The 25,580-nt window shown below is 41.9% G+C and overlaps 1 protein-coding gene across 2 annotated transcripts in view; it reads left to right on the top strand.

Moving 5' to 3' along the window:
• Positions 1-25,580, top strand: part of CPQ (carboxypeptidase Q) — a 366,663-nt gene that overhangs the window by 220,959 nt on the left and 120,124 nt on the right. For both annotated transcript variants that reach the window (XM_033934451.1, XM_033934454.1), the window contains 2 exons: positions 12,202-12,313; positions 24,875-24,966. In XM_033934451.1, coding sequence (XP_033790342.1) covers positions 12,202-12,313; positions 24,875-24,966 — 204 coding nt within the window. The remainder of the gene's footprint in view (positions 1-12,201; positions 12,314-24,874; positions 24,967-25,580) is intronic.

Raw genomic sequence — 25,580 nt, 5'->3', positions numbered from 1 at the left:
TAGGGCTCTCTCTGACCAGGGGGCACTCCCCTAACACTATTTCTGTCATGTGTGACTGCAGTATTCTGTTAGCATGATATTTCTATGTAGCATTCTGTAATAATTTAGCTTGTTAGGGGATTTATGTGAAGGGGAGGGGAGACAGGGGTTTTGTTGGGCCTTGCTCTGTATATTTGTATTTATAAAATGACAATTGTACAGAATATTGTTTCTTTTTATACTTTAATAAAATACGTTCAATATAAAATCATAACTGAGGTTTGTGCGGATGGGATCAGATGGTTTGCGGGGAACGAGCTTGCGGAGATGGGGCAGAAATGTTTTTTTAAATTTCAGTCTTAGTAGTTTGCCGGTCCACAAAATAATTATTTTATTTCTGCAGGTCCACGGGTGTAAAAAGGTTGAAGAACACTGGACTAGAAGCTTTTTATATAATTAAAATAAATCTTTCCTCACAAGCCTTTACCCTTCTTTCAAGCTCTGTAAATAATACAGGCTCAGGGCCATTTTTGTCTCTACTTCTTTTCACTCAAAATTGTGAAATTTATTTTGTAGTAAAATTCAGTACTACCAAAATCAAATGAACTCTTACCACTTCCTACATAACTGCCTGCAGCTGACACTTCATAGGTTACTCACTGAACTATAACCTACCAAAATTTATCTGAGTAACTTATCTGCATCCAGCACTATTATTGTTCAAGAAGCCTTTTATATTTGAAAATGTAATACTTTGATCTGCTTGTTTTAAAAACAAATCTTCATATTAACAAAAGTTAAACTTTGGTGTAATTTAAACTTGGTCCTATATGTTTAGTATTACATTACATTAGGGATTTCTATTCCGCCATTACCTTGCAGTTCAAGGCGGATTACAAAAGAATTATCCAACATGTATTACAACAAGAACTTACAAAAAAAAAAAAAAAAAATTGGTCATTTTCAAAAAGAATAAGAAATGGGTAAGGTTATTTGTTTGGGGTAGTTGGCTTTAGTGAGAGGTGGAGTTAGAAACTTGCGGTATTATTTCTTTTTTCAGAGTTTTCTTGAAGAGTATGGTCTTTATTCCTTTTCTAAAAGTCTTGTAGTCGAGGGATGCTGTCAGTAGATTGGCGATTTGGTTGTCTAGTTTGGCTGCTTGAGTGGCCAGGAAGCCATTATATAGTTTTTTCTGTTTGACCTCCTTAATTGGGGGATATGAGAATGGGGTGTGAGTTTTCCTATGTCTGGTTGCGGTGTTGTGGATGAGGGGGTTATTCAGGTAGTTTGGACTGTCTCTGTATAAAGTCTTAAATAGTAGGCAGTAGAATTAAAATTGTATTCTTGCTGGGTTTGGAAGCCAGTGCGATTGGAGATATGCTTCTGTAATGTGATCATGTTTCTTTAATGAGTAGATGAGTCTTAGTGCTGTGTTTTGGATAGTTTGTAGTTGTTTTGTTATGGTTGTAGGGCATGGGAGGTAGAGGATATTACAGTAGTCAAGTAGGCCTAGTATTAAGGACTGAACTATGAGCTGGAATTGAGTTTTCTTGAAGAATTTCCTAACTTGTCTTAAGTTTCTCATGACTAAGAATGACTTTTGTATTGTTTTATTGATTTGCGGTTGCATGGTGCAGCATCTGTTGATAGTTATTCCTAGCAGTTTTAGGGTGGTTTGTATATAAATAGAATTGTTTTTCCATACATATGTTTTTTGCATAAACCAATTTATCTTATGAGAATCTTAAAATGTTGAATCAAAGCCAATATATTTAGTTTTGTTCTAAGTAGGAATAGGTATACCAGAACTTTCAGCTGTAGAGTTTTCTTTAAATCTTCAGGGCCCTTATTATCATCAGTTGATGGTAATTGCATAGTGGAGATGGTCTTTACAAAAATGTATGGAAATTATTAACTTGCCATGTTATCGATTCTACTGAACTCTGAGTCAGTCAGTCATTGCATTTGCATTGCTATTTTGACCCATAAATGTGCAGTAACTGTTCTAAGTTAAATTTAATTCAAGAGATGGCTTTCACTTTCTCCGTCCACTTGACACTCAATCAATTGTGGTGTAATTCTGTGCAGCTCCTAATGAAGCATGCTGAGATTTTCAGCCCAGTAAAGGATTATATTACTTTCTGATGTAGTTTTCTTCTTAAAAATATGAGCAATCCGGTATAACTGTAAAAGGTCTAAAACACAAAGGTGCCTATGCACTAAAGGTTAATATATTTGAAAAGGACAATTAATATGTACAAAAATAAGAGTGGTTTTTTGTATTAAGGTCCAAAAAACACACAGTATGGGTGAACCAAGAACTTTCCTGCACACAAGTGTAGAATATAACAGTATTCTTCAACCTTTTTACACCTAGGAACCGGCAGAAATAAAATAATTATTTTGTGGACCGGCAAAGTACTAAGACTGAAATTTTTTAAAAAACCATTTCTGCCCCATCTCCGTGAGCTCAGTCCCCACAAACCATCTGATCCCATCTGCACAAGCCTCAGTTATGATTTTATATTGAACGTATTTTATTAAAGTATAAAAAGAAATAATATTCTGTATAATTGTCATTTTAAAATACAAATATACAGAGCAAGGACCTGTCTCCCTCCCCTTCACATATATCCCCTCTACTATCAAGAAAACTGAACAAGCCAAATTATTACAGAATGCTACACAGAAATATCATGCTAACAGAATACTGCAGTCACACATGACAGGAATAGTGTTAGGGGAGTGCCCCCTAGTCAGAGAGAGCCCTAAGCCAGCTGGAAGCTAAAGAAGCACTACCTGGGCTTTGCAGTCCCCAGTTATGTCTCTAGCAGGATATATAGTTCAAATCTGATAAATTCTAATGACAAAATAGAAATAAAATTATTTTTTCTACCTTTATTGTCTGCCCATTTTGTTCTGCTTTCTTCTGTCTTTTCTTAATTTTCTTTCCAAGGTCTTCAGTCTATCTGCCACTTCTGTCCCTTCCTGTCTTCTATCTATTACTCCAATATCCAGAACCTCCTTTTTCTTCTTACTGCATCCACCCGTGTCTAGCAGCTCCCACCTGTCTTCCTACTCAGTCAAGTCTGCTTTTTTCCTTCATCCTACAACCTCCATGTCAAGCATCTTCCTGTGTGTTTTTTTTTTCTTCCCGTTGCTGAGCCGGCCAGCCAACCCACCATCTTCCCCCATCCAATTCCAGTACCTCCCCTCTTTTCCTCATCTTAATCCAGCAGATACCTTCCATCACCCTACTCCCTCCATTCCTTATTTAGTATATTCTCCTTGTCTCCCTATTCCCCCTTTACCAAGTCCAGCATATCCCCTCTGTCTCCCTACTCCCTCTACCCATGTCCAACATCTTACTTCTGTCTTCATACTCCACCCTCGTGTTCAGCATTTTCCATGTCTCTCTGCCCCCAGCATCTGTCTTTGTGTCCCTATTCTTCCAACTCCCACCTAGTTCCAATAACTATCCTCCCCCAAGGGGATCCACCATCTCCCTTCTGTCACACCAATCCCCCCCAGGTCTACCATCCCCTTCCCACAGCACATATATCATATTTTTCCCTCTCCTCATAATCCAGCATCTCTTATTCCCTCCCTTGGTTGCTGGCCCCAGAGTGACTCCAGTGTCACAATGCCTGGTCTCACCATAACTGACACTAAATCAGAAGCAGCCTGGTTCTTAACTCGCATCAGTTTACTTACAGTTCACTTGCCCAGAACTCTGGAAGCAACTTGAAAGGCTTGTTCTTCATTCAGAGTTAAGCCCAATAATGCTGCTGTCTGCCTCCCTTGCTCGGTGGGACTTGCCTCAGACAAGCGCTGAACTGCAGTGGCGGGGGAGCCACCCATTCCATGGGTCTTAGGGATGTCTCTCCCAAACTCGATTGCTATCAGCCCTATCTTCAATTGTGGTCCCGATAAATCAGATGGCTAGAACGAAGACAGAAGCCGCGGGACCTTGACTCTTGCCTGCATTGCTATTCGCTATAAGCTCTGCCGGTCTCAATCCTGCCCCTCAAACACAGGAAGTCACTTCAGAGGGGGGTGGGATCAGGATCGGCAGAGCCTATAGCGATGCAGGCAAGAGGAAAAGTCCCGCGGATTCTGTTTCTTTTTGACGTCCGTTGTAGCAGTACCGCAGCCGATCCTAATGCCAGCCCTGGAAGGGAAAGGGGAAGAGATGCCCGACAGGAAATTTAACTGCGTTGATCTCGCCGGCCCTGCGCAGACCAGCAGGAATTTTCTGTGGACCGGCACCGGTCCGTGGACCGGCAGTTGAAGAACAATGAAATATAAAACACTCTTTTATTGTCAAAGCACTGACAATATGTTTCAAGGTATGCACTAAAATTAACATGTACCTGCATGCAGATTAGAATTTAGCAAGTATTTGAGGAATTGCATGCTCCATGGTGCAACCTCTCCTGGAGTAGTGCATTCAGTTCTGATCGCCTTATCTCAAGAAAGATATAGCCTCACTAGAAAAGGTTCAAAGAAGAGTTACCAAGATGATAAAGGGGATGGAACTCCTCTTGTATGAGGAAAGACTAAAATGGTTAGGGCTCTTCGGCTTGTAAAAAAGATGGCTAAGGGTAGATTTGATTGAAGTCTAAAAAATCATAAGTGGAGTAGAACGGGTACAAGTGGATCGATTTTTCACTCCATCAGAAATTACAAAGACTAGGGGACACTCGATAAAGTTACAAGGAAATACTTTTAAAACCAATAGGAGGAAATATTTTTTTCACTCAGAGAATACCAGTTAAGCTCTGGAAAGCATTGCCAGAGGTTGTGGTAAGAGCAAATAGCATAGCTGGTTTTAAGAAAGGTTTGGACAAATTCCTGGCGGAAAAGTCCATAGTCTGTTATTGAGAAAGACATGGGGGAAGCCACTGCTTGCCCTGGATCGGTAGCATGGAATGTTGCTACTATTTGGGTTTTTGCCAGTTACTAGTGATCTGGATTGGTCTCCTTGAGGATGGGCTACTGGGTTAGATGGACCATTTGTCTGACCCTGAAAGGCTATTATTATGTTCTTATTGCACATCTAACAGTAAGAATTAGGGCTTCTCATACAGGTGGAATAAATTTGTTTTAGCTCAAATTATTACACTAAACTTTTGTAGTATCATCTCTTATGTATTTTCCTGCACTTCTCTTTGTAAAAGGAAAACACACCAATACACACTTCAGCTCTTCAGAAATAAAGTTATATTTATGCACACAGTGCAAATGAATTTCCAAGCAACAGGATCATAGAGGACAATGGAGCTTCTCACATTATTTTACATTTCACAAGGGACCGTATAAGTTGCCGTGTTGTCACAAATGGAAGGTGACTAATATAGCAGGGATCCAAAGATTTGGACAAGTTCCCAGAAGAAAAGCCCTTAAAACTATTAGCCAGTCTTTTCCCTGAAATGAACTAAGAGAAATTTGATCTAATTTTAGAAATGTGCTGCATATTTGTGATCGACACTGGCCACCAACAGAGACAGGATGTTGGGCTTGATGGATCCGAGCCTGACTCAGCATGGTATGTCTTGTGTTCCTATGTAAATTCTGAGCCATGGTCATGATTGTGTACATATATTTCACAGCATGTGTTCTTTAGTCACAAATGGTTCCCACAGTCTACAAAACAGATGTTCTTTCCACTCGCCAGTTCTTACATAGAAACATGATGGCATATAAAGGCCAAACGGCTCATCAAGCCTGCCCTTCCGCAGTAACCATTATCTCTTTCTCTCTCTGAGAGATCCCACGTGCCTATCCCAGGCCCTCATTTTGGTTTGGATACATAGCTGTCTTTCTGCTGCTTTCAGGCCCTCCTAGATTGCATCATTTGGCCCCAACAACACAGACTACTCATAATAGTAGAATACTTAGATGATATTTCCCTCCCAAATATGACAGCCCTGAGCTTTTCAAACTAGATGTCATCTAAGAGTGAGAGCTGTACATCTATAGTATATACGGCACAATTTTCTACCATTGCCAGAGGTTGTGGTAAGAATGGATAGTGTAGCTGGTTTTAAGAAGGGTTTGGACAATTTCCTGGAGAAAAAGTCCATAGTCTGTTATTGAGAAAGACATGGGGGGAAGCCACTGCTTGCCCTGGATTGGTGGCATGGAATGTTGCTACTCTGGGGATTCTAGAATCTTGTTACTCTCTGGGATTCCGGAATGTTGTTACTCCTTGGGTTTTGGCCAGGTACTAGGGACCTGGATTGGCCAATGTGAGAACAGGCTATTCTTATGTTCTTAAGTTATACCTCTCCTTGAGTGCTAACTGTAGAGTCCAATAGACCAACATCATTGGCTTCTGGGAGTTTGGGGTGTTAAGGCACTGGATCTGGAAAAAAAAAATACAGATACAGGACTGCATTTCTATAAACAGCTCTTTAAGTTAGGTGCTGTTTATAGAACAGCGCTTAGCACCAGGAACTGAACCTTGGTATGACTATTTGTGCCTAAATTAGGCATGGATCCCCATTATTCTTTAGTAGCATGTCAGCATGCATAAATTGTTGGAATGACCCTGATCTGCCCATGGCTTTCCCATAGCTGCACCGGCTTTTTGTAGCTGCACGTAAAATTTGCGTGTGGATCTGGGCATGGAGATATGTGTGTGTACATTTAAATTGATAGCAATTAGCACTGATAATTGATTGTTAGGGCCCAATTATCGGCACTAGTGGGTTTGTTATCCAATTAAATTATGTCCTCAAATTGAGTGTGTGCCCAAATTTGTATGCATAATTTTTTTTTGCCATTTATAGCTCATATTATTGAACAAATGCATCTATTTTTGCTGTCATCAAAACAATTGTAGTCTGCTGCTGCAGGAACATTCCCAGCAATTTCCTGACCTTGCAGTCTGTAGTCCATTAAGCTCCAAGTCTTTCATTGCAGAGCCATATTCAGTTTGCCCCTACTTCTCCAAAAGGTTCTGCATCTGCTGGGCCCCCTCAAGTAAGCCCCAATGTATTGCTAATGCTATGAAATTAGAACCCATGAGGACGACAGTATCATCTGGATCCATTTTTTTCAGTGGGGAGCTGCTCCATTGATATGAGGCAAATGTCACAAACATGGCCACGCTCCATCTTTTTGTGACAGGGTACATTTTAGCTGACTTCTTAGAGACCTTGTTTATGTCCTGATAGCAGTGTTTTGCTCGTGCTATTGTCTTGGGAATGACTCAGAGACTGCTGGCCTCCAATGCACTGTTTTCATTTCTGATGCTTTGCTGCCAAAGAAGATCCTGAACTTCTCCAAAATCAGTTCTAGAATGTACACAAAAACTAGCAAAAATAGGTCACCCACATAGTGCTTGACATAGTCAAGCTGTAGTTTGTAGTTTAGTCTCCAGCTTCTTTTCACTCTACTCCTCTGTCTTCTTTCCTCTTCCTTACCCTTCACTGAACTCCATTTCCTTGACAGGCATACTAGTAGGGATGTACTTCAAGGAATCTTTGCCTTTGTATGATAAGTTTCCTTGGTCCCTTCTCGTATCCCTTCTTCCATCTGCTAGGTTATCATGCATTCTTCCTCCAGGTGTTCTGTGGGTCTGACTGGGACTATATGGGGTGCATTCTCTACTCCTTGAGCACAGGTCTAACATTCCTCTCCACTTCTGTCTGCACTGTTGTTTGGCACCATTGTGAGGCCTCCACTCCCTTCCTGAGACTCAACTTTTCCCCTGTTCATCATGATAGACCTGTCCATACTTTCACATCTCACATGCCTCCCCAAGCACATACGAGGTTTGTTCAAGAAATTCCAGGACAGTTTGAATTGCGCACCAATGGGAAGTTCTTTTGAGACTTGCTAAGCGACGTTGAGTAGCTTCAAACCTCAAGAGTAACCTCCTTTTTCCCGTTTGTTAATATCTGTTTTTGTCTCCAAGCTACAGCAGTTTTTGTGAAAGTGTGTTTTTATGATGGCTATTTTTCATCATGTGCGATCTCAATGAGCAGCGCCACAATGTTAAGTTCTGTTTTAAATTGGGTAAGATCGCTACAGAAACTTATGAAATGTTGAAAGTGGCTGTAGTTTGTAGTATAGTCTCCAGCTTCTTTTCACTTTACTCTCTTTCCTTCTCCTCCTCCTTCTTTCTCTTTTGCTTTCTCTTCTTTTTCTTTCTCTTCTTCTACTTCTTTTTCTTTTTTGGGCGCTTTCTTTCTTTTTTATGGACCCTTTTTGCAGAACATGTGGCCTTCACTAAAAGTGTTCTCTTTAAATTGTGAGCTTTGAATTTTTGTGCCAATGTGATGTCATCATTTGGCTTTTAGAAGTGCTATGCCACACTCTCACTCCTTGTGCAATAGTTGGAACAGAGGTTGGCTTCTCCTGATGCAGCAACGCATGCGAAACAAGGATCCTCTTGTTGGAAATTTTGTGCCCAAGGTATATTGGCAATATTGGCTTTTGCTTGGACTATAATCATCACTTGAAAGCTAATAGAAAGCACTATTATCTAATAGTTTGATTTACCTCTTAGTTCAGTAACTTCCTCAATGACGGGTGTTACTTTAAATGTTGTTCTTTATTCCAAGTATTGATTTGAGCCCGGTTTTTGAGCCCGAGACCTTTTCTCCCTACTAGAGGGAGTTTTTTCTCTCTAGCATTGTTTTCCGGAGCGGACCAGTGATAGTTCTATATAATTCTCTTAAGGAGCTTTGTTGTTCCAGGAGTTTTATCCGTTGGATTCTGAGGTCCATTTGATATTGAATTAACTTGGTTGGTCAACACTCAAAATTGAAGGAAGACATCCTAATTGATATTTGTTACCTAATAGTACGGGTGTCTTTGCTCAAATTTTTGGTTATGGGGAAACATGTCATGAATTGTGGAAGGTGTTATGATTGTGTCAAAATTTGTGAATTTTGTGCAAAAAAACGCAATGATAGTTCTTCCCCAGCCACCTTATTCTCCTGACTTGGCCCCTGCTGACTTCTTGTTTCCCAAACTTTAATCCATGTGAAAGGAAAGTGATTCAACACCATGGAAAACTAAGAATTGAGGGTCCCATGCACCAGCATCGTGGGAAGGCACCAGTACGCCCATGGCATGGGCAGTGCCCAAAGATCCAAAGCAACAGTGCACCTGGCAGTGTCCGCACCGGGCTCAATGGATGAAGTTACCCACATGTGAGAATATTATGCCTGCTTGTCCTCAGAGAAGTTTGTTTATAAATATTTTAAATAAACAGACTGCAACTTTCCACTGGTTTAGGCAGTGTACAGTGAAAACATATATAACAAAATAAAAATAATATTACAGAAGATAAAGCACACAGTTCTTTTTTTTCCAGGAAAATTCTTAATTCTAAAGGACCATTTGATTTTAAACAAATGGCCCCAGCCCCTCTATTATCTTTTATCAGTACCTTCAATACAACTTCACCAGTCTCCCTCCCTTTCGATCTGGCCTCATCAGTCACCATCTTTTTAAATCCCCACCAGTTTACCCTTTTTTTTTTTTTTTAATCTTCAAACCAGATCTCACTAGTCTTCCTTTCCTCTCCTCTTCTCCCTCCCCTGTCTCCATCAGTCAGTCTCTCTTCCCAGTCTACATCTGACTTTCTTATTATCTCTATCCCACCCTCATTCTACTGGTCTCTGTTTCATTCTGCCATTCATTTTCTCCTCAACCTTTCTCTCCCCCTGTCCCTACTCCCTTTGTCTCTGTTTTTCTTATTCCCTTGTCACCATTCCATCTCTCTTTTTTCCTTTTCTCCACCCTTTGTACAGTATTCCCCTGACCTTGGATTCTTCTCACACTTCAGGACAATGGCAGTATCAGGACACAGTAAAGGACTATATCAAGAGAAGTTAGCAATGATATTCAGGATAGCAGCATGAGAGCCAGGGGCAACTTCCTTTTCAGACACAGTGCTCCTTGGGCTCTGTTGTGTAGTATACTGTACAGCTCTTCATCTTGCAGCTCCTATACATTAGAGTTCTCCCCCTTCTAAACATCAATCAACAGATAAGTCAAAAAAGGGAAGATCTTTAAAGAAGCAGACCGCTAACTGGCGCATATCGAGATGATGGTGTTGGATTTTGCATGAGGACTGGAACTGGATTTCCACAGAGTTCAGTAGTTGCATTTTACACCTGAACTAGTATCATTTAGCATTTGAGCTTGGAAAATGTCAGTTGTCCATCTCCGATTTCATGTAATGCCCTTTAATGCTCTCTTATCCTATATCTTAGTGCTGGCTATCCATAGAGCTAGGCAGAGAGCCCATACTAAGTCTTCAGTCCAAGCACTGATGATATTTTCTTTCTGAGAGGACCCTCGGCCACAAGAGGGCACCCACTGAAAATAAAGGGTGGGAAGTTTCATGGCGACACCAGGAAGTACTTCTTCACTGAAAGAGTGGTTGACAATTGGAATGAGCTTCCAGCACAGGTGATCGAGGCCAGTAGTGTGCCAGATTTTAAGAACAGATGGAATGCTCATGTCGAATCTCTAAGAGGGAATGGGACATCAGAGTGCAATCTCTCAAAGGGTAGCTTGGAGGGTGGGTAGGTCAATAGAGTGGGCAGACTTTTCTATGTTTCTATGTTTCTTATATGGGGCAATTCTATAACATACCATAAGTGCTAATATTTATATGCCTGTTAAGCAGGTAAATATTTAGAATAATGGCATATATATATATATACATATGTGCACAAAGATGTGCATATATGTCAAAAATCTGCTGAAGTGCCATTCTGCAAATGCACGCTTAATTTACGTAGCTCATATTTGCAAGAGAGGCATACGCACGGATAAAATATAGGCGGGGCTCACACTTACGTGTTTAAATCATAGAAGGCTCAAACAAATGCATTCAGGTACACATCAATATACGAAGAAACAGCAAGCTGCTAACTCTTATTGGTTAACAAGTGGAGAATAGACCTCAGCGTCACGTTGGATCAAACAAACAAATCCTCTGGACAAAGCAACTTCAAATAGAGAATTTAAAGATGCAGACACATCCTCGGTCATAAAAATTCCACTGTTCTAATTCTTATTTTGTTTGAGTTAAAAATCTAACATTGATTGAATAATAATTTGACTGAATTACTTTTCAGAATTGAAAATTAATTTTAATAGAAGTGTCTTGATCATACTTTTCTGTACAAGATGTTTATGCTTGGAAAAATTTTATAAAATTGTATAAATAAATAAATTAAAAAAATCTAACATTGATAAATAGCATATCACGATTTTCCACTACTATACATTATCTTCATAGTCAGAAAAAAAAAACTCAAAACAAAAAATAAAGAGAAAACTTATCTGCTGCAAGGATCTTTTGTAAATGATGTGTTAGCAGAGTCTAAAGACAGCAGAGGGTCCAAATCACTCTCCTACGGACCCCTTTCAGCTTGCTGTTTCTTCGTATATTGATGTGTACCTGAATGCATTTGTTTGAATCTTATTATAAGGAGCATTTATTCTGATTATTGTTATTTTAATAATAGAAGACTATTGTTTTTGTAAGTACTTCTGGTATTTAGGTGCTAACACTTATTCCGGCTCTATGGCTGGCCTAACAGCTTGTGCCTGAATGTTAAACATGAATATATTCACAGTTAAGCTAATATTCTGTGAGATGAAGAAAACTAGGCAGCTACTTTTGTGTATAGAATAGGCTCCTACCAGTTACTCTGTTACTGAATTGTCCTCTATGTGCGACAGGAAATTCATGGGCTGAGCACATTGTTCATCGTTATTACTTAACAACAACAACAAAATTGAGGGTGTCATAAATATGTCACACTGTATGGTATAAAAATTAGAATAAGAAAAAAGAAGAGACCAAGCCTCGAACTGCTATGAAAAGAACAACAAAAAGAGGCACTGGAGATGTCGGTTTTATTTGGAGTAAAACCATTGAAATGTGTAAAAACAAAGTCCCAAAATACAAACTGGAATACCATGGGGTATGAGGAATGGACATCAAGGGGGGGGCAGAGTAGAGGGCAGGGGAATGGGAGAAGGTTATTGGATCAGTTATATCCAGGCAGGAGAATATAAGAAACCAACTCCCTGCTCTCTCTTGGTGCCATGGTGTTTGGTTCTTGGTCCAAGGTTCTTGCATTGTAATTTATGTACATTTTTATCTCTGGTTGCTCCATTACTGTTTTCTGGTAAAAAGTATTATTCTAAAAATTTGAATGCTATTTTGTTGTATTATTTTAGGTTGTATTGGTCAGTGGACATCTGGATAGCTGGGATGTTGGCCAAGGAGCAATGGATGATGGTGGTGGAGCATTTATATCCTGGGAAGCCCTTTCCATCATAAAAGACCTTGGTAAATGCTTATTTAAATAACTCTTACAAAAGATTGCCAAAATCTATCATTTTTTCCTTGTATATTAGAGAATATGGTAAGCTTTAGTAAAACGACTCCTATAAAACCTGAACAACAAAATCTTCCTATCAAACAAAATGGGAGATTCCAATATCACAGTTCAGTAACTAGAAAAAAGGACCTCAATGCCAAAGCGTTCATAATAGGTGAACTCTGTACAGCGCTGCATATATGTGGTGGTGATGGGATAATCACGCGAGCTGACAATTCAGCACAAGAAAGAAGCGCGCCGCCGAAAGCTGCCGAAAATCTTATTTTTAAAGAGCTCCAAAGGGTGTGTGTAATGCATTGTGTTCGCGCTGCCGTTGGGGGGGGGGGGGGGTGTGGGGGTGCAACCCCCCACATTGTAGAGAAAACGGAACTTTTCCTGAAAAAAATCTGAAAACGTTTCGTTTTCTCTACAATGTGGGGAGGTTGCACCCCCCACGCCCCCCCAACGGCAGCACGAACACTATGCATTAAAGTGGGGGGGGGGATTCCCCACACACACCCCCGTCGGAGCTCTTTAAAAATAAGTTTTTCAGTGGCTTTCGGCGGCACGCTTTTTTGTTGCGCTGAATTGTCAGCGCTGGATTCTTGCGCGCCACTGACTATGAACCCATGTGGTAGCACTATAGAAATAATTAACAGTAGTAGTAGTAACTCTGTTAATGTCATCAAACCAAGAACACTAAACACCATACATTAGGCATGTTGTAACAATGCCCACTGTGACTACAGATTAGATCCAACAACCAGATCTAAAAGCATCCATGGGTTCCCACATCTAGTGAAAGAATTGCCATTTTTTTAAAAATTTCTCTAGGGGCTGGGTCAAGAACTGGTTGAGCGGAAGGCGACATAGGATAGTGATCAATGGAGATCACTCTGAGGAAAGGGATGTTACCAGTGGTGTGCCTCAAGGTTCTGTTTTTGGGCCTGTTTTTAACATTTTTATAAATGATATTGCTGAAGGGTTGTCGGGTAAGAGTTGCCTCTTTGCAGATGATACCAAAATCTGCAATAGAGTAAACACACCGGATGGTGTGAATAACATGAAGAAAGACCTGGCGAAGCTTGAAAAATGGTCTGAAATTTGGCAGCTAAAATTTAATGCTAAGAAATGTAAGGTAATGCAAAAAAAACAAGGGAACGGTGCAGTTTAGGGAGTGAAAAACTTATGTGCACGAAAGAAGAGCAGGGCTTCTGTGTGATTGTATGTGATAATCTTAAGGTGGCCAAACAGGTTGGAAAGGTGATGGAAAAAGCTAGAAGGATGCAAGGTTGCATAGGAAAAGGTGTGGCTAGTAGGAAAAAGGAGGTATTGCTTCCCCTGTATAAGACTTTGGTGAGTCCTCATTTAGAATATTGTGTACAATTCTGGAGGCCGCACCTTCAAAAAGATATAAAAAGGATAGAGTCGGTCCAGAGGAAGGCTACTAAAATGGTGTGTGGTCTTCATCATAAGGCGTATAGGGATAGACTTAAAATATCTCAATCTGTATACTTTGGAGGAAAGGCGGAAGAGGGGAGATTTGACAGAGATGTTTAAATACTTACATAATGTAAATGCACATGAGTCGGGTCTCTTTCATTTGAAAGGAAACTCTGCAATTAGTTTCGGGGATTCCTGGTGGCTCAGTTGATGGGGATTCCTCCTTCCAGGATCAGCTGAGCCTGGGAGCCCTACACTCCTCCCCCCGACATCCCCCTGACATCCTGTACCTCCCCTGATGTCTCCTTGACAGCCTGTATCTCACCTGACATCTCCCTGTCATCCCATACCTCCCCCGATATCCCCCCAACATTCATGGTCCCTCCCACATTCCTGGCCCCCTCTCACATCCCTGGAAACCCCCCCCCCCCCCCGGTACCTTCAGAAGAGCAAATGGCAGAAGGGAAGCTCACTCACTCCTGCCTATGTGCTGCAAATGACGGGGCTTCTCCCTCCCATTGCATCTTGGGATGCAGTGAGAGGGGCCAAAGTCCCTGATTGGCTCAAAATCGCCTTGATTAACTATATAAACAACTTGCTTTGAGATTAGCTTCCCATCTGTTTATCCCAATGCATTCTGTACTGCCCATCTTTTCTCCATCTAATATCTGTGTTAGACCCCTCGTCTATAGGATAAGCTATATTATAGAAAAAGCATTAGTGTCATATCTGTTTTATTTAAATGTTTTGATTTGTTCTTATTAGATGCTTCATAAGTATTATGTCTCCCTTTTAGTATATATTATATCTCTTATTTGAATTTCAGTGCTGTTAATAAGTATATTTTTGAACTGTTTCATGGTAGTCCTATTAAGTTTCAATTTATTGATTTTGACTTTATGTTTACATTTGTTCTTGTTGCTACTGTTATGCTGTTAACAAAATTGTAAGTCCTGTGTTGAATTATACCTGCTGTATACCGCCTTGGGTGAATCTCTTCATAAAGACGGTTAATACATTCCAATAAATAAGAAATGCTACCCTGTCAACATGTTTGATGGTATAGAAGAAATTAAATGTAACCATTGGGGCATGACTATGCTATGTAGAAGCATTCTCCATCCTTCAACCATGTCTCAGTTATAGCTAAAACTTGTGACAAAGTAGCATTCCCTGAAAAAAAGTTTATAAGTAAAGGATACTTCTTTTTACAGATCTTTCAATAATGAGTCCTACTTCTGACAGAAAGGACGGTAGGAGGAGGACTGCCAGCATAGATGTTGAACAATTGATAAGTCAACAAAAATCTCTCCATATGTAAAATTGAAGATAATTATACACCGAAAATTAAATCATGGGTGTGGAATGGAGCATGCAAAGAAACAAGATTTGCTTCTTTGCTATATGGCCATTGTAGCGATTTTCAGGTTGGCGGGGTAAAGTCGCCTTGTCTGATGTCAGGTCAAGAGGCATGGGCCTGAGGAATATCTGTTATAGAGGGTTTTACCTTGGTTGAAATGTTGATCCAGCTGGATTATAGAGCACTTTTCCTTGCCTTGCCTCCACTTTTCTCAGGCGATAGTGGGAAACAGATTCCCCATTTCTGTATTTCTCTGTTACAGTCCAGCAGCTTTAAAGGCTCTGAGGCTGGTTCCCTCTCCTGGTTCCTGAGGATCAGCAGTTATATTTACCAAAGATCTCTCTATAGTAAATTAGAAGATTCTGCAGCCTGGAGGTAAAATATATACAGTAACATAGAAACATAGAAATAGACGGCAGATAAGGGCCACGGCCCATCTAGTCTTGCCACCCCAATGACCCTCCCCTACCTTTCTCTGTGAATAGATCCCACGTGTCTATCCCATTTGGCCTTAAAATCAGGCACGCTGCTGGCCTCAATAACCCGAAGTGGAAGACTATTCCAGCGATCAATCCCCTTGGATTGCAAGTAACTTGTTTTGCAAGTGGTTTGCAAGACAAGCAAAACATTTTATTAAATTTTAACTTGATATACAGTACAAGCAATGTCTTGCAATGCAAGTACATACAGTATACACACATCACAACTGAGCCACTAGTTCTTCTCTCTCTGACGCTGTAGGAGTGTAGTGACTGTTCTAAATGAATGAGGTCTTGCAATATGAGTACGTATAGTATTTTGTATTAAGGTTTTTGGGTTGTGGAACGAATCGTCTTGAGTTTCAAAAAACCATCTATGTTGTCACTTGAATGTCCTAATTGCCTAGATGTCCAACAGCTGATAATGAAAACTGTTTACTTGGACATTTATTGAGATGATTCGTCGGCTGTGTATCCAGAGTTCAAGGGCGCATGTTAAGAGGCGTGTTGTAGGTATACCAGACCTGGATGTCTTGCGGGGCTAATCAAACCTTTTCCAAGATATCCTGGATGGGTTAGACCTCTTTTGGAAGTATCTAAGTGCCTAAAAGTTACCCAAACTGACCAGATGACAACTGGAGGGATTAAATAATGACCCCCATACCTTCCCCCTGTAGACACTGACCCCCTTCAATCCCCTAAAATTCTGAATAAAACAGTAAACAGCATCTATGGTATTAAGTATGATCCCATCAAAATCCACCAAAACCCTACTATGCTGCCATAACAGCGATCGGGGTGGTAGACAGATGGGTATAGTAGGTTTGGGGGGGATTCTTAAGAACATAAGAACATAAGCAATGCCTCCACTGGGTCAGACCCGAGATCCATCGTGCCCAGCAGTCCGCTCACGCGGCGGCCCAACAGGTCCAGGACCTGCGCAATAGCTCCCTATCTATACCCCTCTATCCCTTTTTCCAGCAGGAAATTGTCCAATCCTTTCTTGAACTCCAGTACTGTACTCTGTCCTATTACGTCCTCTGGAAGTGCATTCCAGTTGTCCACCACACGCTGGATAAAGAAAAACTTCCTAGCATTTGTTTTGAATCTGTCCCCTTCCAATTTTTCCGAGTGCCCTCTTGTTCTTATATGTTTTGAAAGTAAGAAGAATCTATCCCTCTCTACTTTCTCTATGCCCTTTATGATCTTGTAGGTCTCTATCATGTCTCCTCTGAGTCTTCGCTTTTCCAGGGAGAAGAGCCCCAGCCTCTTCAATCTTTCAGTGTATGTAAGGTTTTCCATGCCCTTAATCATTCGTGTAGCTCTCCTCTGGACCCTCTCAAGTATTGCCATATCCTTCTTAAGGTACGGTGAACAATACTGAACACAGTACTCCAGGTGCGGGTGCACCATTGCCCGATACAACGGCAGGATGACTTCTTTTAAGGGCTCAGCATAAATTATAAGGGGTATATGGTGAGATGTACATTTGGCACCCTTTATGTGAAATAGACATCCTTTATGTGAAGTGGACAGTGCCCTCTAAGGTGCCCCTCTGCCCTGTTGGCATGTCTGTTTCCAGTCTATTAGAATGGTGGCCCTTCCCATGTCTAAATGATGCTGAGCTTATTTGGACGTTTCTAACTTGGATGTTTTTGTGGACGAAAATGACAAATAAAGTTAGACGTCCTGGAGGTCTAGACGTTTTGGCAGTCAAGATATCCAAGTAAGGGATTTTTGAGAAAAAAAACTATTTGGATGTTCCATTCAAAAATAGATGTTTCTGTGCTTCTGAATTTGGATGTTTAGTGGGAAACATCCAAGTTGGACTTAGACGCCCTTTCTGAAAATGGCTCTCTATGTGTTTGCCAAGCTCCCTTCTATGTGTGTGATAGACTATATAGGAAATTGCTGGTTCTTTTCAAGTCCATTCCCTTTTTATATTCATACATTCTCTCACTGGACAAGCTGCAAATGGCCCTACTGGCTTTAGTAATTGATTTGAAATATTACTAAAGCCTGTAGGGCTATTTGCAGCTTGTCCAGTGAGAGAATGCAGATAAATCTCTTTATTAATAATGCAGCCCCATCTATTTTCTTATTCTGGAATATCATAGGCTATTTGGTATACAATGTTGTACCTAAGTTACATGTATTTCTGAATCTATAGGAACTAAAATCTCTTCCCATTATAACAGGCTAATACGCTTAACCACAGGGCCATAACCCAAAGAGATGGTCTCTGTATAGCAACTTATATGGTCAAAGTTTTTGTAAAGGTCCCCCGATATTTTAATTTAAATGCATGCTGTTATTGTAGTTGTATGAGTGCTTTTATATATTGGACCCATAATGTTTACATTCAGAGAATTGTTTCCTTCTGTATTGAAAGCATTTTAAAAAAATAACTACATGTCAAATAATCCCATAATAGCCAATTCAGCTGAATTTTATACATTTCTTAAAAAAAACAAAAAAACAAAACTGTAAACAGGCAGAAAGGCTTATGGATGGCTTGAGTGGGAAGATGTAATGATAGAGAGCTTGGTGAAAAAGTGACTTTTATAATCAGCAGGTAGAGAGTATGGATCAAATCACTGCAATTTAGTTGACTGTGTTTTCATAGTGTAGTCCTGTGTTTGACATTTTATTTGACTTATTAAAGAATTTGCAGCAGGTTTTGATTACAGCCCTAATCATTCACAATTTGTTTCAAGTCAAGTTCAGATACATATAATCCAGACTAGCTTGTACAATAAGACTGCAAGCATAATTGCAAGTGGTTTGGGGCTGTCTAGTCTTGGGTCTCCCTGTTCCAGAACCACAGTTTGAAGTTCTCGTTCTCAAGGGTTTCTTTTGGGGGTAATTTCTCCAAATGGGTTAGTTTTGTGCCTAGACCCTGAAACAGGAAGAGCCACAGGTGCCATGGCACTCCCAAACTTATGTTCCCCTTCCTCTCTCCCCATGATGCCTTTCTTCTCTTACCGGGCATTTGCATATGCTTAAGGCTGGCTGGCCATCTTCTGTCCACTTCAAAACAGGAAATTTGGAGAGGGTAGAAGCTGGCAGACCTTGAGCATCTAATGGCCTTACACCGGGCTATCTGTACAATATCTCCAACATAGCTTATACGGTTACCACCACAAGGGAGCAATGTAAGAGAATAAATACTGCACAAATACAGCAGGGAAGAAGAGAAATGCAGAAGATGGGGTGAGGGGAATAAGTTTGAATGATGGATACCATAGACAAAGGGTAGAGAAGAAGAGAGAGATGCTGATGAAAAGAAGGTGGATGGGAGGGATGCTGAAGACCATGATGGGTTGAAAGGGAGGAAGAGAGAGAGATTCTAGACACCACAAGGGGTTGAATGAAGGCGGAAGGAAAGGAAACAAATACTAGAGAGAGAAGGAGGAGGGCAAGGGAGGAGAGAGACCATAGGGGGTAGAGAGGGAAGGAAGGGACAGAAGGAAAGAGATGCTGCAGACCATGGGGTGGGTAGAATGCTGGAAACTAAAGGCAGGGGGTGAGAAAAGGAAAGGATAGATGCAGAATGGGGAAAGGGAGAGGTGCTAGAGGCCATGGGGGAGGGAGAAAGATGCTCAATAAAATGGGGTAAAGGGAGGAGAGAAATGATTGACACCATGGGAGAGAGGAGGTTGAGAAGGAGAGATATGTTGGATGCTATAAAAGGGTACTAAGATGATATGGAAGGGTACCCCCTAACAAAAAAGTGTTCCAATGCCCCTGGTTTATGCATACTATGAACCTCATTCCTAAGCCCAGGGCACGTAGAATATCATCTCAATTTCTCAAATTTTACTGCTAACATTCATCATAGTTTTGCATCATGCCAAAGAGAGTTATAATATGTAATACTTGTATAAGCAACTTATCCAGGTGCTCTTAGAAGTTCTTTTTGATCAAACCTATGACACCCAAAACAATGATAAATCTTTCCAAAACTTTCTGCCACATGTTCTCTGTCTCAGTCTTCATTTCTTGATACTTGAAGATCTCTTCTCTCTACAAGATTCACCAATTAGTCGCTTGATACTAACTCCTCTATGATCCAAGGGTTCCTGTGGGAGATTCAGTGCTGATTTATTTTTAATTTCCTACTGATTACTATTGAAATTAATGGGAACTTAAATCTTTACTTCTAAAAGTAAAGTTTCAGTACTAGTCAGTGCAACACCGACTGGGCTGGCCAATCAACAAATAAGCGACTGCTGGGGACCAGTCGCTTACATCGTTTCCAACTGCATCTCCTGCTCTCTCTGCCCCGAGCGCTGCCCTGCTTCTGCCCCGGCCTTCCCCTGCAGTGCGAGCCCTTGGTTTTAACCCACAGGTTTAAAGCAGTTAAAACCACAAGCTCGTTGGGCTTGCTAAAATGTTTAAAAAGTAAAAAAAAAAAAAAGGTCGCTGTTCTTTAAGCATGCGCAGGCCATTTACAGATGGTTTTCGCAAGTGTGGGGATCGCTATAAAGTGGTCCAGGTGGTTGGTTGGGGGCGTGATTCCAATTGTCCTCATTTGCATGAGGGCGATTTGTGAATCAGCCCCTCGGACACAGATCGGATCGCTCACGGATCGGATCCGTGCCCTTAGTGAATCTGGGCCTAAGTATTAGGTGGTGGTGCCTTTAAAAAAAAAAAAAAAAATTATTTTATTACAGCAGGTTTGCACTGATCTATATAGCACAGCTTGCTACATCAGAAAATAGTTCCATATGCAGCTCATTACAATGTATTTACTTATTCATATAAGATTAGCACAGCTGCTCACTTCTGATGTATTGCTGATTTTGTGTACCCTATGCTTACTTTTGTAAGTATCATGATGCACACAAAAAAACGCACCACTTAATCCAGCCAAAAGTTAGGCTGAGTCCTGAGCTAAGTTGTCTTTTTATCTGTTTGGCAGCCTGTACAGCAGTATAACATGGGATGTCAGGACATGCATTTTTGAGGGGAGAATGTGGCACTGTGGTTAAAGCTACAGCCTCAGCAGCACCCTGAAGTTGTGGGTTCAAACCCACACTGCTCCTTGTGACCCTGGGCAAGTCACTTAATCCCCCCATTGCCCCAGGTACATTAAATAGATTGTGAGCCCACCGGGACAGACAGGAAAAAATGTTTGAGTATCTAGGTAAGTTCATGTAAACCATTCTGAGCTCCCTTGGGAGAATAGTATAGAAAACTGAATAAATAAATATGCATCTAACAAAATACACCCCTAATGCCTCAATAACTTGTTTAATTTACAGGGCTACCCCTCTAGAAGCTGCCTCAAGTTATCCAAAATTATTATATACCTATGACTTTCATCAGTACCATTGTGTGACTGCTTTGAGTAGCGTTTGTAACTCTTGTGTGCCCAGAGATACAAAAGCTTTAAAAATGCTCACTTTTATTTCCTTGCCTGACAGATGTAGAGTTTACATCTCTTATGCACATTCTCATCACCTCTTGTCTAGATTACTCACAGGTCTTTTCACTAAACCATATCCCCTTCAATCTGTTCAAAATTCTGCTGCACAGTTTATAATCCTCCAGTGTCACTATGCTCACATTACCCCTCTCCTCAAGTGACTTCATTGGCTCCCTATTAGAGAATGACACGGGGAAAAAATCTGTCCCCATCACCGCCCCGTCACCGGCCCACCATCCTCTGCACCGCCCCGTCACCGCCGTTCCCTTCACCGCCCCGTCACTGTCACCGCCATCCCTTTCACCGCCCCGTCACCGCCACTGCCATCCCATTCACCGCCCCGTCACCGTCCCCGCTGCATCCATATAAGCCTTAGTACTGTAATATTTAGCTTATTCCTTTCTTATAAATCAAAGTTCCTGCTGCTGAACTAGAGAAAGAGATGTTCAGCTGGCAGGGCTTTGTTTATAAATTTTTATCAACACAACTAATATACTATTTTATCCTAAAGCAAAAAATAAATAAATAAATATAATTTTTTTTTCTACCTTTGTTGTCTGGTTTCTGCTTTCCACATCTTCTCATTGAATTCCTTCCATCCACTGTGTGTCTTCTCTCTGCGTCTTCCATTTGCTGTTACTGTGCCTCTCCCTTAACCCCCCCCCCCCAATTGGTCTAGCACCCATCTTCTTCCCTCCGCTCCCGCATAGTCTGGCATCTGTCTTCTTCCCACTCTGTCTTCCACATTTCCCTTGGGGGTCTGTTCCTCTCCACCCTCCTTCAATGTCTGTTCTATTCCTTTCCACCACCACCCTTCCCTCCCTCCTTTACCATCTGTTCCTTTCTACTACCCTTCAGCTCCTCTCGCGTGGCCTATCTACCTTCCTTCCTCTTATTTTCATGGCACGTTACAATGTAATTTGTGCAAGCCACTGGAGCCTGCAAGCTCGGTCCCTGTCCCATCCCCACAAACCATCTCGCTTCTGTGCTCCTATTTTCTCCCCTATGTATCTGTCATTGCCCCCCCTGTGTCCATATACCATCCCCATGGCATGTCCCCTTTATGTCTCTGTCCCTATGCCCCATGCACATAATTTCCCCTCTTTCTGTTACCTTCCTGTGTCCAGATTTCCCCTATCTTCCTCTTCCATACCAGTGTGTCTCTTCTTTTCAACCCCATCTAGCTTTTTTCCCCCTTTTTTCCCCCCCCCCCCCCCTGCTTCTAGCATCTGGCTCACCTGCCAGTCCTTCCCTTTCTTTCCTGCTGTGGGTTTTTCTTTCCGACTTCATCCCCTTGGCCCAGAATCTCTTTCCCTTTCACTCCCTCCTTCCAATTTGAGCCGGGAACACTAGCGATCGCGCGGTCCCCGCAGCTCACACCCGCCTGCCCAATCGATTCTAGTGTTTAGCCAGCTCTCTCCCTTCTCCTCACCTTAGTTTGTAGATTTTCTTTTTCGGCGACCCGCACGCTATCAGAGAGCCGCGCACTCGCGGCTGCTCAGTGTTCAATCTTCTGCTGTGCTGCAACTTCCTGTTTCCGGTTGCGTCAGAGCAGAAGATTGAACACTGAGCAGCCGCGCGCGCGGCTCTCTGATAGCGTGCGGGTCGCCGAAAAAGAAAATCTACAAACTAAGGTGAGGAGAAGGGAGAGAGCTGGCTAAACACTAGAATCGATTGGGCAGGCGGGTGTGAGCTGCGGGGACCGCGCGATCCTTCATGCCTCACTGCGGGGACAAGACCATTCACCGCCCCGCGGGCGGTGAATGGCCTTGTCCCCGTCGCCGCAGCGACTGCTAGTTTTCTTCCCCGTTTTCGGCGGGTGACCCGCGGCTAAAATGCGGTGGCCGCGGGTAAACCGCCACCGTGTCATTCTCTACTCCCTATCCATTTCCGCATAAAGTTCAAACTCCTCTTATTGACTTACAAGGGCATTCACTCTGCAGCTCCTCAGTATCTTTCCTCTCTTATCTCTCCCTATGCTCCTCCCCGGGAACTCCATTCATTGGTTAAGTGTCTCTTACGCTTCCCCCTCCGTATTTGCAGTGGTTAGGGGCAGAACCAGTTTGCGAATATTAAAAAACTGCAAATAATATTCGGGCCGGTTCTGCCCCTAACCCCCGCTTGCCCCCCCCCAGCTATTTTAAGCCCTGTAAGCCCACCTTTAAGCCTTACCTGGTGGTCTAATGGGTTTTCAGGGCAGGAGCGATCTTCCCACGCTCCTGCCCCATGCAGATCGCTCATAGGAAATGGCAGCCTTGAGCTCCCGTCGTAGTCTCGAGAGACGACGGGAGCTCAACGCATCCATTTCCTGTGAGTGATCTGCAAGGGGCAGGAGCGTGGGAAGATCGCTCCAGGCCCAAAAACCCGGCCTGAAAACCCAGCCTGCAAAAGCAGGCCTGAAAACCAGGCCTTAAAAATGAAAATGCATTTTTTGGTTTAAAACCACGAATAAGCGACTCTGTAGATACGGAATTTGCGAATACGGAAGGGGAAGTGTATTTGTACCCTTCTCTACTGCCAACTCCAGACTCCATCCCTTCTATCATGCTGCACTAGTACGTCTAGCTCTGTCTCTGGCAGTGTTCAAATCTAGGCTAAAACCTCACTTTTTCAAGGCTGCTTTTAACCCCTAACTCCCACTCACTGGTAAAGTGTCTATGCCTGTCTTTTCATTCCCTCTATAAGAAATTTCCTAACCCCTCTTTGTCCTGTATGCCTTTTTAGCAAGGATGGTCTCGTACATGTTTAATGTACAGGGCTGCATTCATCTAGCACAGTGGTCTCAAACTTGCAGCCCGGGGGCCACATGTGGCCCGCCAGGTACTATTTTGAGGCCCTTCGTATGTTTATCATAATCACAAAAGTAAAATAAAACAGTTTCTTGATCATATGTCTCTTTAGATATAAATTACAATATTATTATTAAGACTTAGCCAAAAGGAAAGATTAATAAACTATAAAGAGTTTTACCTTTGTTATTTCTTTAATAAGACATTGACTATTTTCTCTGAGGCCCTCCAAGTACCTACAAATCCAAAATGTGGCCCGGCAAAGGGTTTGAGTTTGAGACCACTGATCTAGCAGCAGTAGAAATGATAATTAGTAGTGGCAGTAGTATCCTTAAAATTATATGGCTTAAGAAATACTTGAGTACCTGAATGCAAACTGCTCAGGGGTGTCCAATGTCGGTCCTCGAGGGCCGCAATCCAGTCGGGTTTTCAGGTTTTCCCCAATGAATATGCATGAGATCTATGTGCATGCACTGCTTTCAATGCATATTCATTGGGGAAATCCTGAAAACCCGACTGGATTGCGGCCCTCGAGGACCGACATTGGACACCCTATCGGCAGTATATAAATGCTAAAAATAAATAAATAGCTGTTGCCTGAAATTTGTTAATTTTAGCAATGCTGGTAAAATATTCAGGTTGTCAAAACTGTTTCATGTGATAGGTTTCCTTTTAACTTGGCTGTTCTTTTACCTTTTATTTGTTTGTATTAAGAAAGAAAAAAAAAAAAAGCAGCATTTGCACTTTAGGCCAGAGTATGCTACAGGGGTTCAAGGAAGGTTTGGATAGGTTCCTAAAGGATAAGGGGATTGAGGGGTACAGATAGAAGTAGAGGTAGGTTATAGGAATAGTCAGGGACCACTTCACAGGTCATAGGCCTGATGGGCCGCCGCGGGAGCGGACCCGCTGGGCGCGATGGACCTCTGGTCTGACCCAGTGGAGGCAACTTCTTATGTTCTTATCAGATTCTATATCCTATTGTAGCTCATATTAGATGTACTGTATTTGATATACCTTTTTCTCATTAGGGCTTTCGCCTAAGAGAACTCTGCGCCTGGTGTTGTGGACTGGAGAGGAGCAAGGTGGAGTGGGTTCCAGACAGTATTATGAGTTACACAAGGTAAATATTTGGGCATGATTCACTTATTTTCCATCTCTCATGATGTATCCAGTTTTACTTATCTCGCTTTCTTATGATCAGTAAACATGATGTAGAAACTAGGGCAGTACTGAATAATCGTATTTAATTCAACTTGGCCCTGAACACATTATTCATATTTGGCCAAATAGTGATTTAAATTAGAATAGGAATAATCTGGGGCCCTACTGTGCTGAATCCTTCTGAAATAAACACTTGGGGCTCCTTTTACTAAGATGCGGTAGAGTTTTTAGCGCGCGCTAACCCTCCCCCCCCCCCCGGTATGTGGATAAACTAACACCAGCTCAATGGAGGTGGTAGCGTCTAGCACGTGCGACATTGCAGCGCACGCTAAAACCGCTAGCACAGCCCTTGGGGTCTGTTTTACAAAGCCGCGCTAGCGGCTGCCTCGCGGCAACAGCCCCGAAGCCCTTTAAATCTCTACGGGCTTCGGGGCCGTTACCGCGCTGCAGCTGCTAGCGCGGCTTTGTAAAACAGGTCCTTGATCTCTGATTTCATTTTGCTTTTGTTATTGGGCTCCTTTTACTAAGGCGCGCTAACCAATTTAGCGTGCGTTAAATGCTAAGGCACCCGTA

The sequence above is a fragment of the Geotrypetes seraphini genome, chromosome 2 (assembly GCF_902459505.1).
Source record: "Geotrypetes seraphini chromosome 2, aGeoSer1.1, whole genome shotgun sequence".
Classification (NCBI taxonomy): Eukaryota; Metazoa; Chordata; class Amphibia; order Gymnophiona; family Dermophiidae; genus Geotrypetes; species Geotrypetes seraphini.
This window is presented reverse-complemented; position numbering and strand designations above follow the sequence as displayed.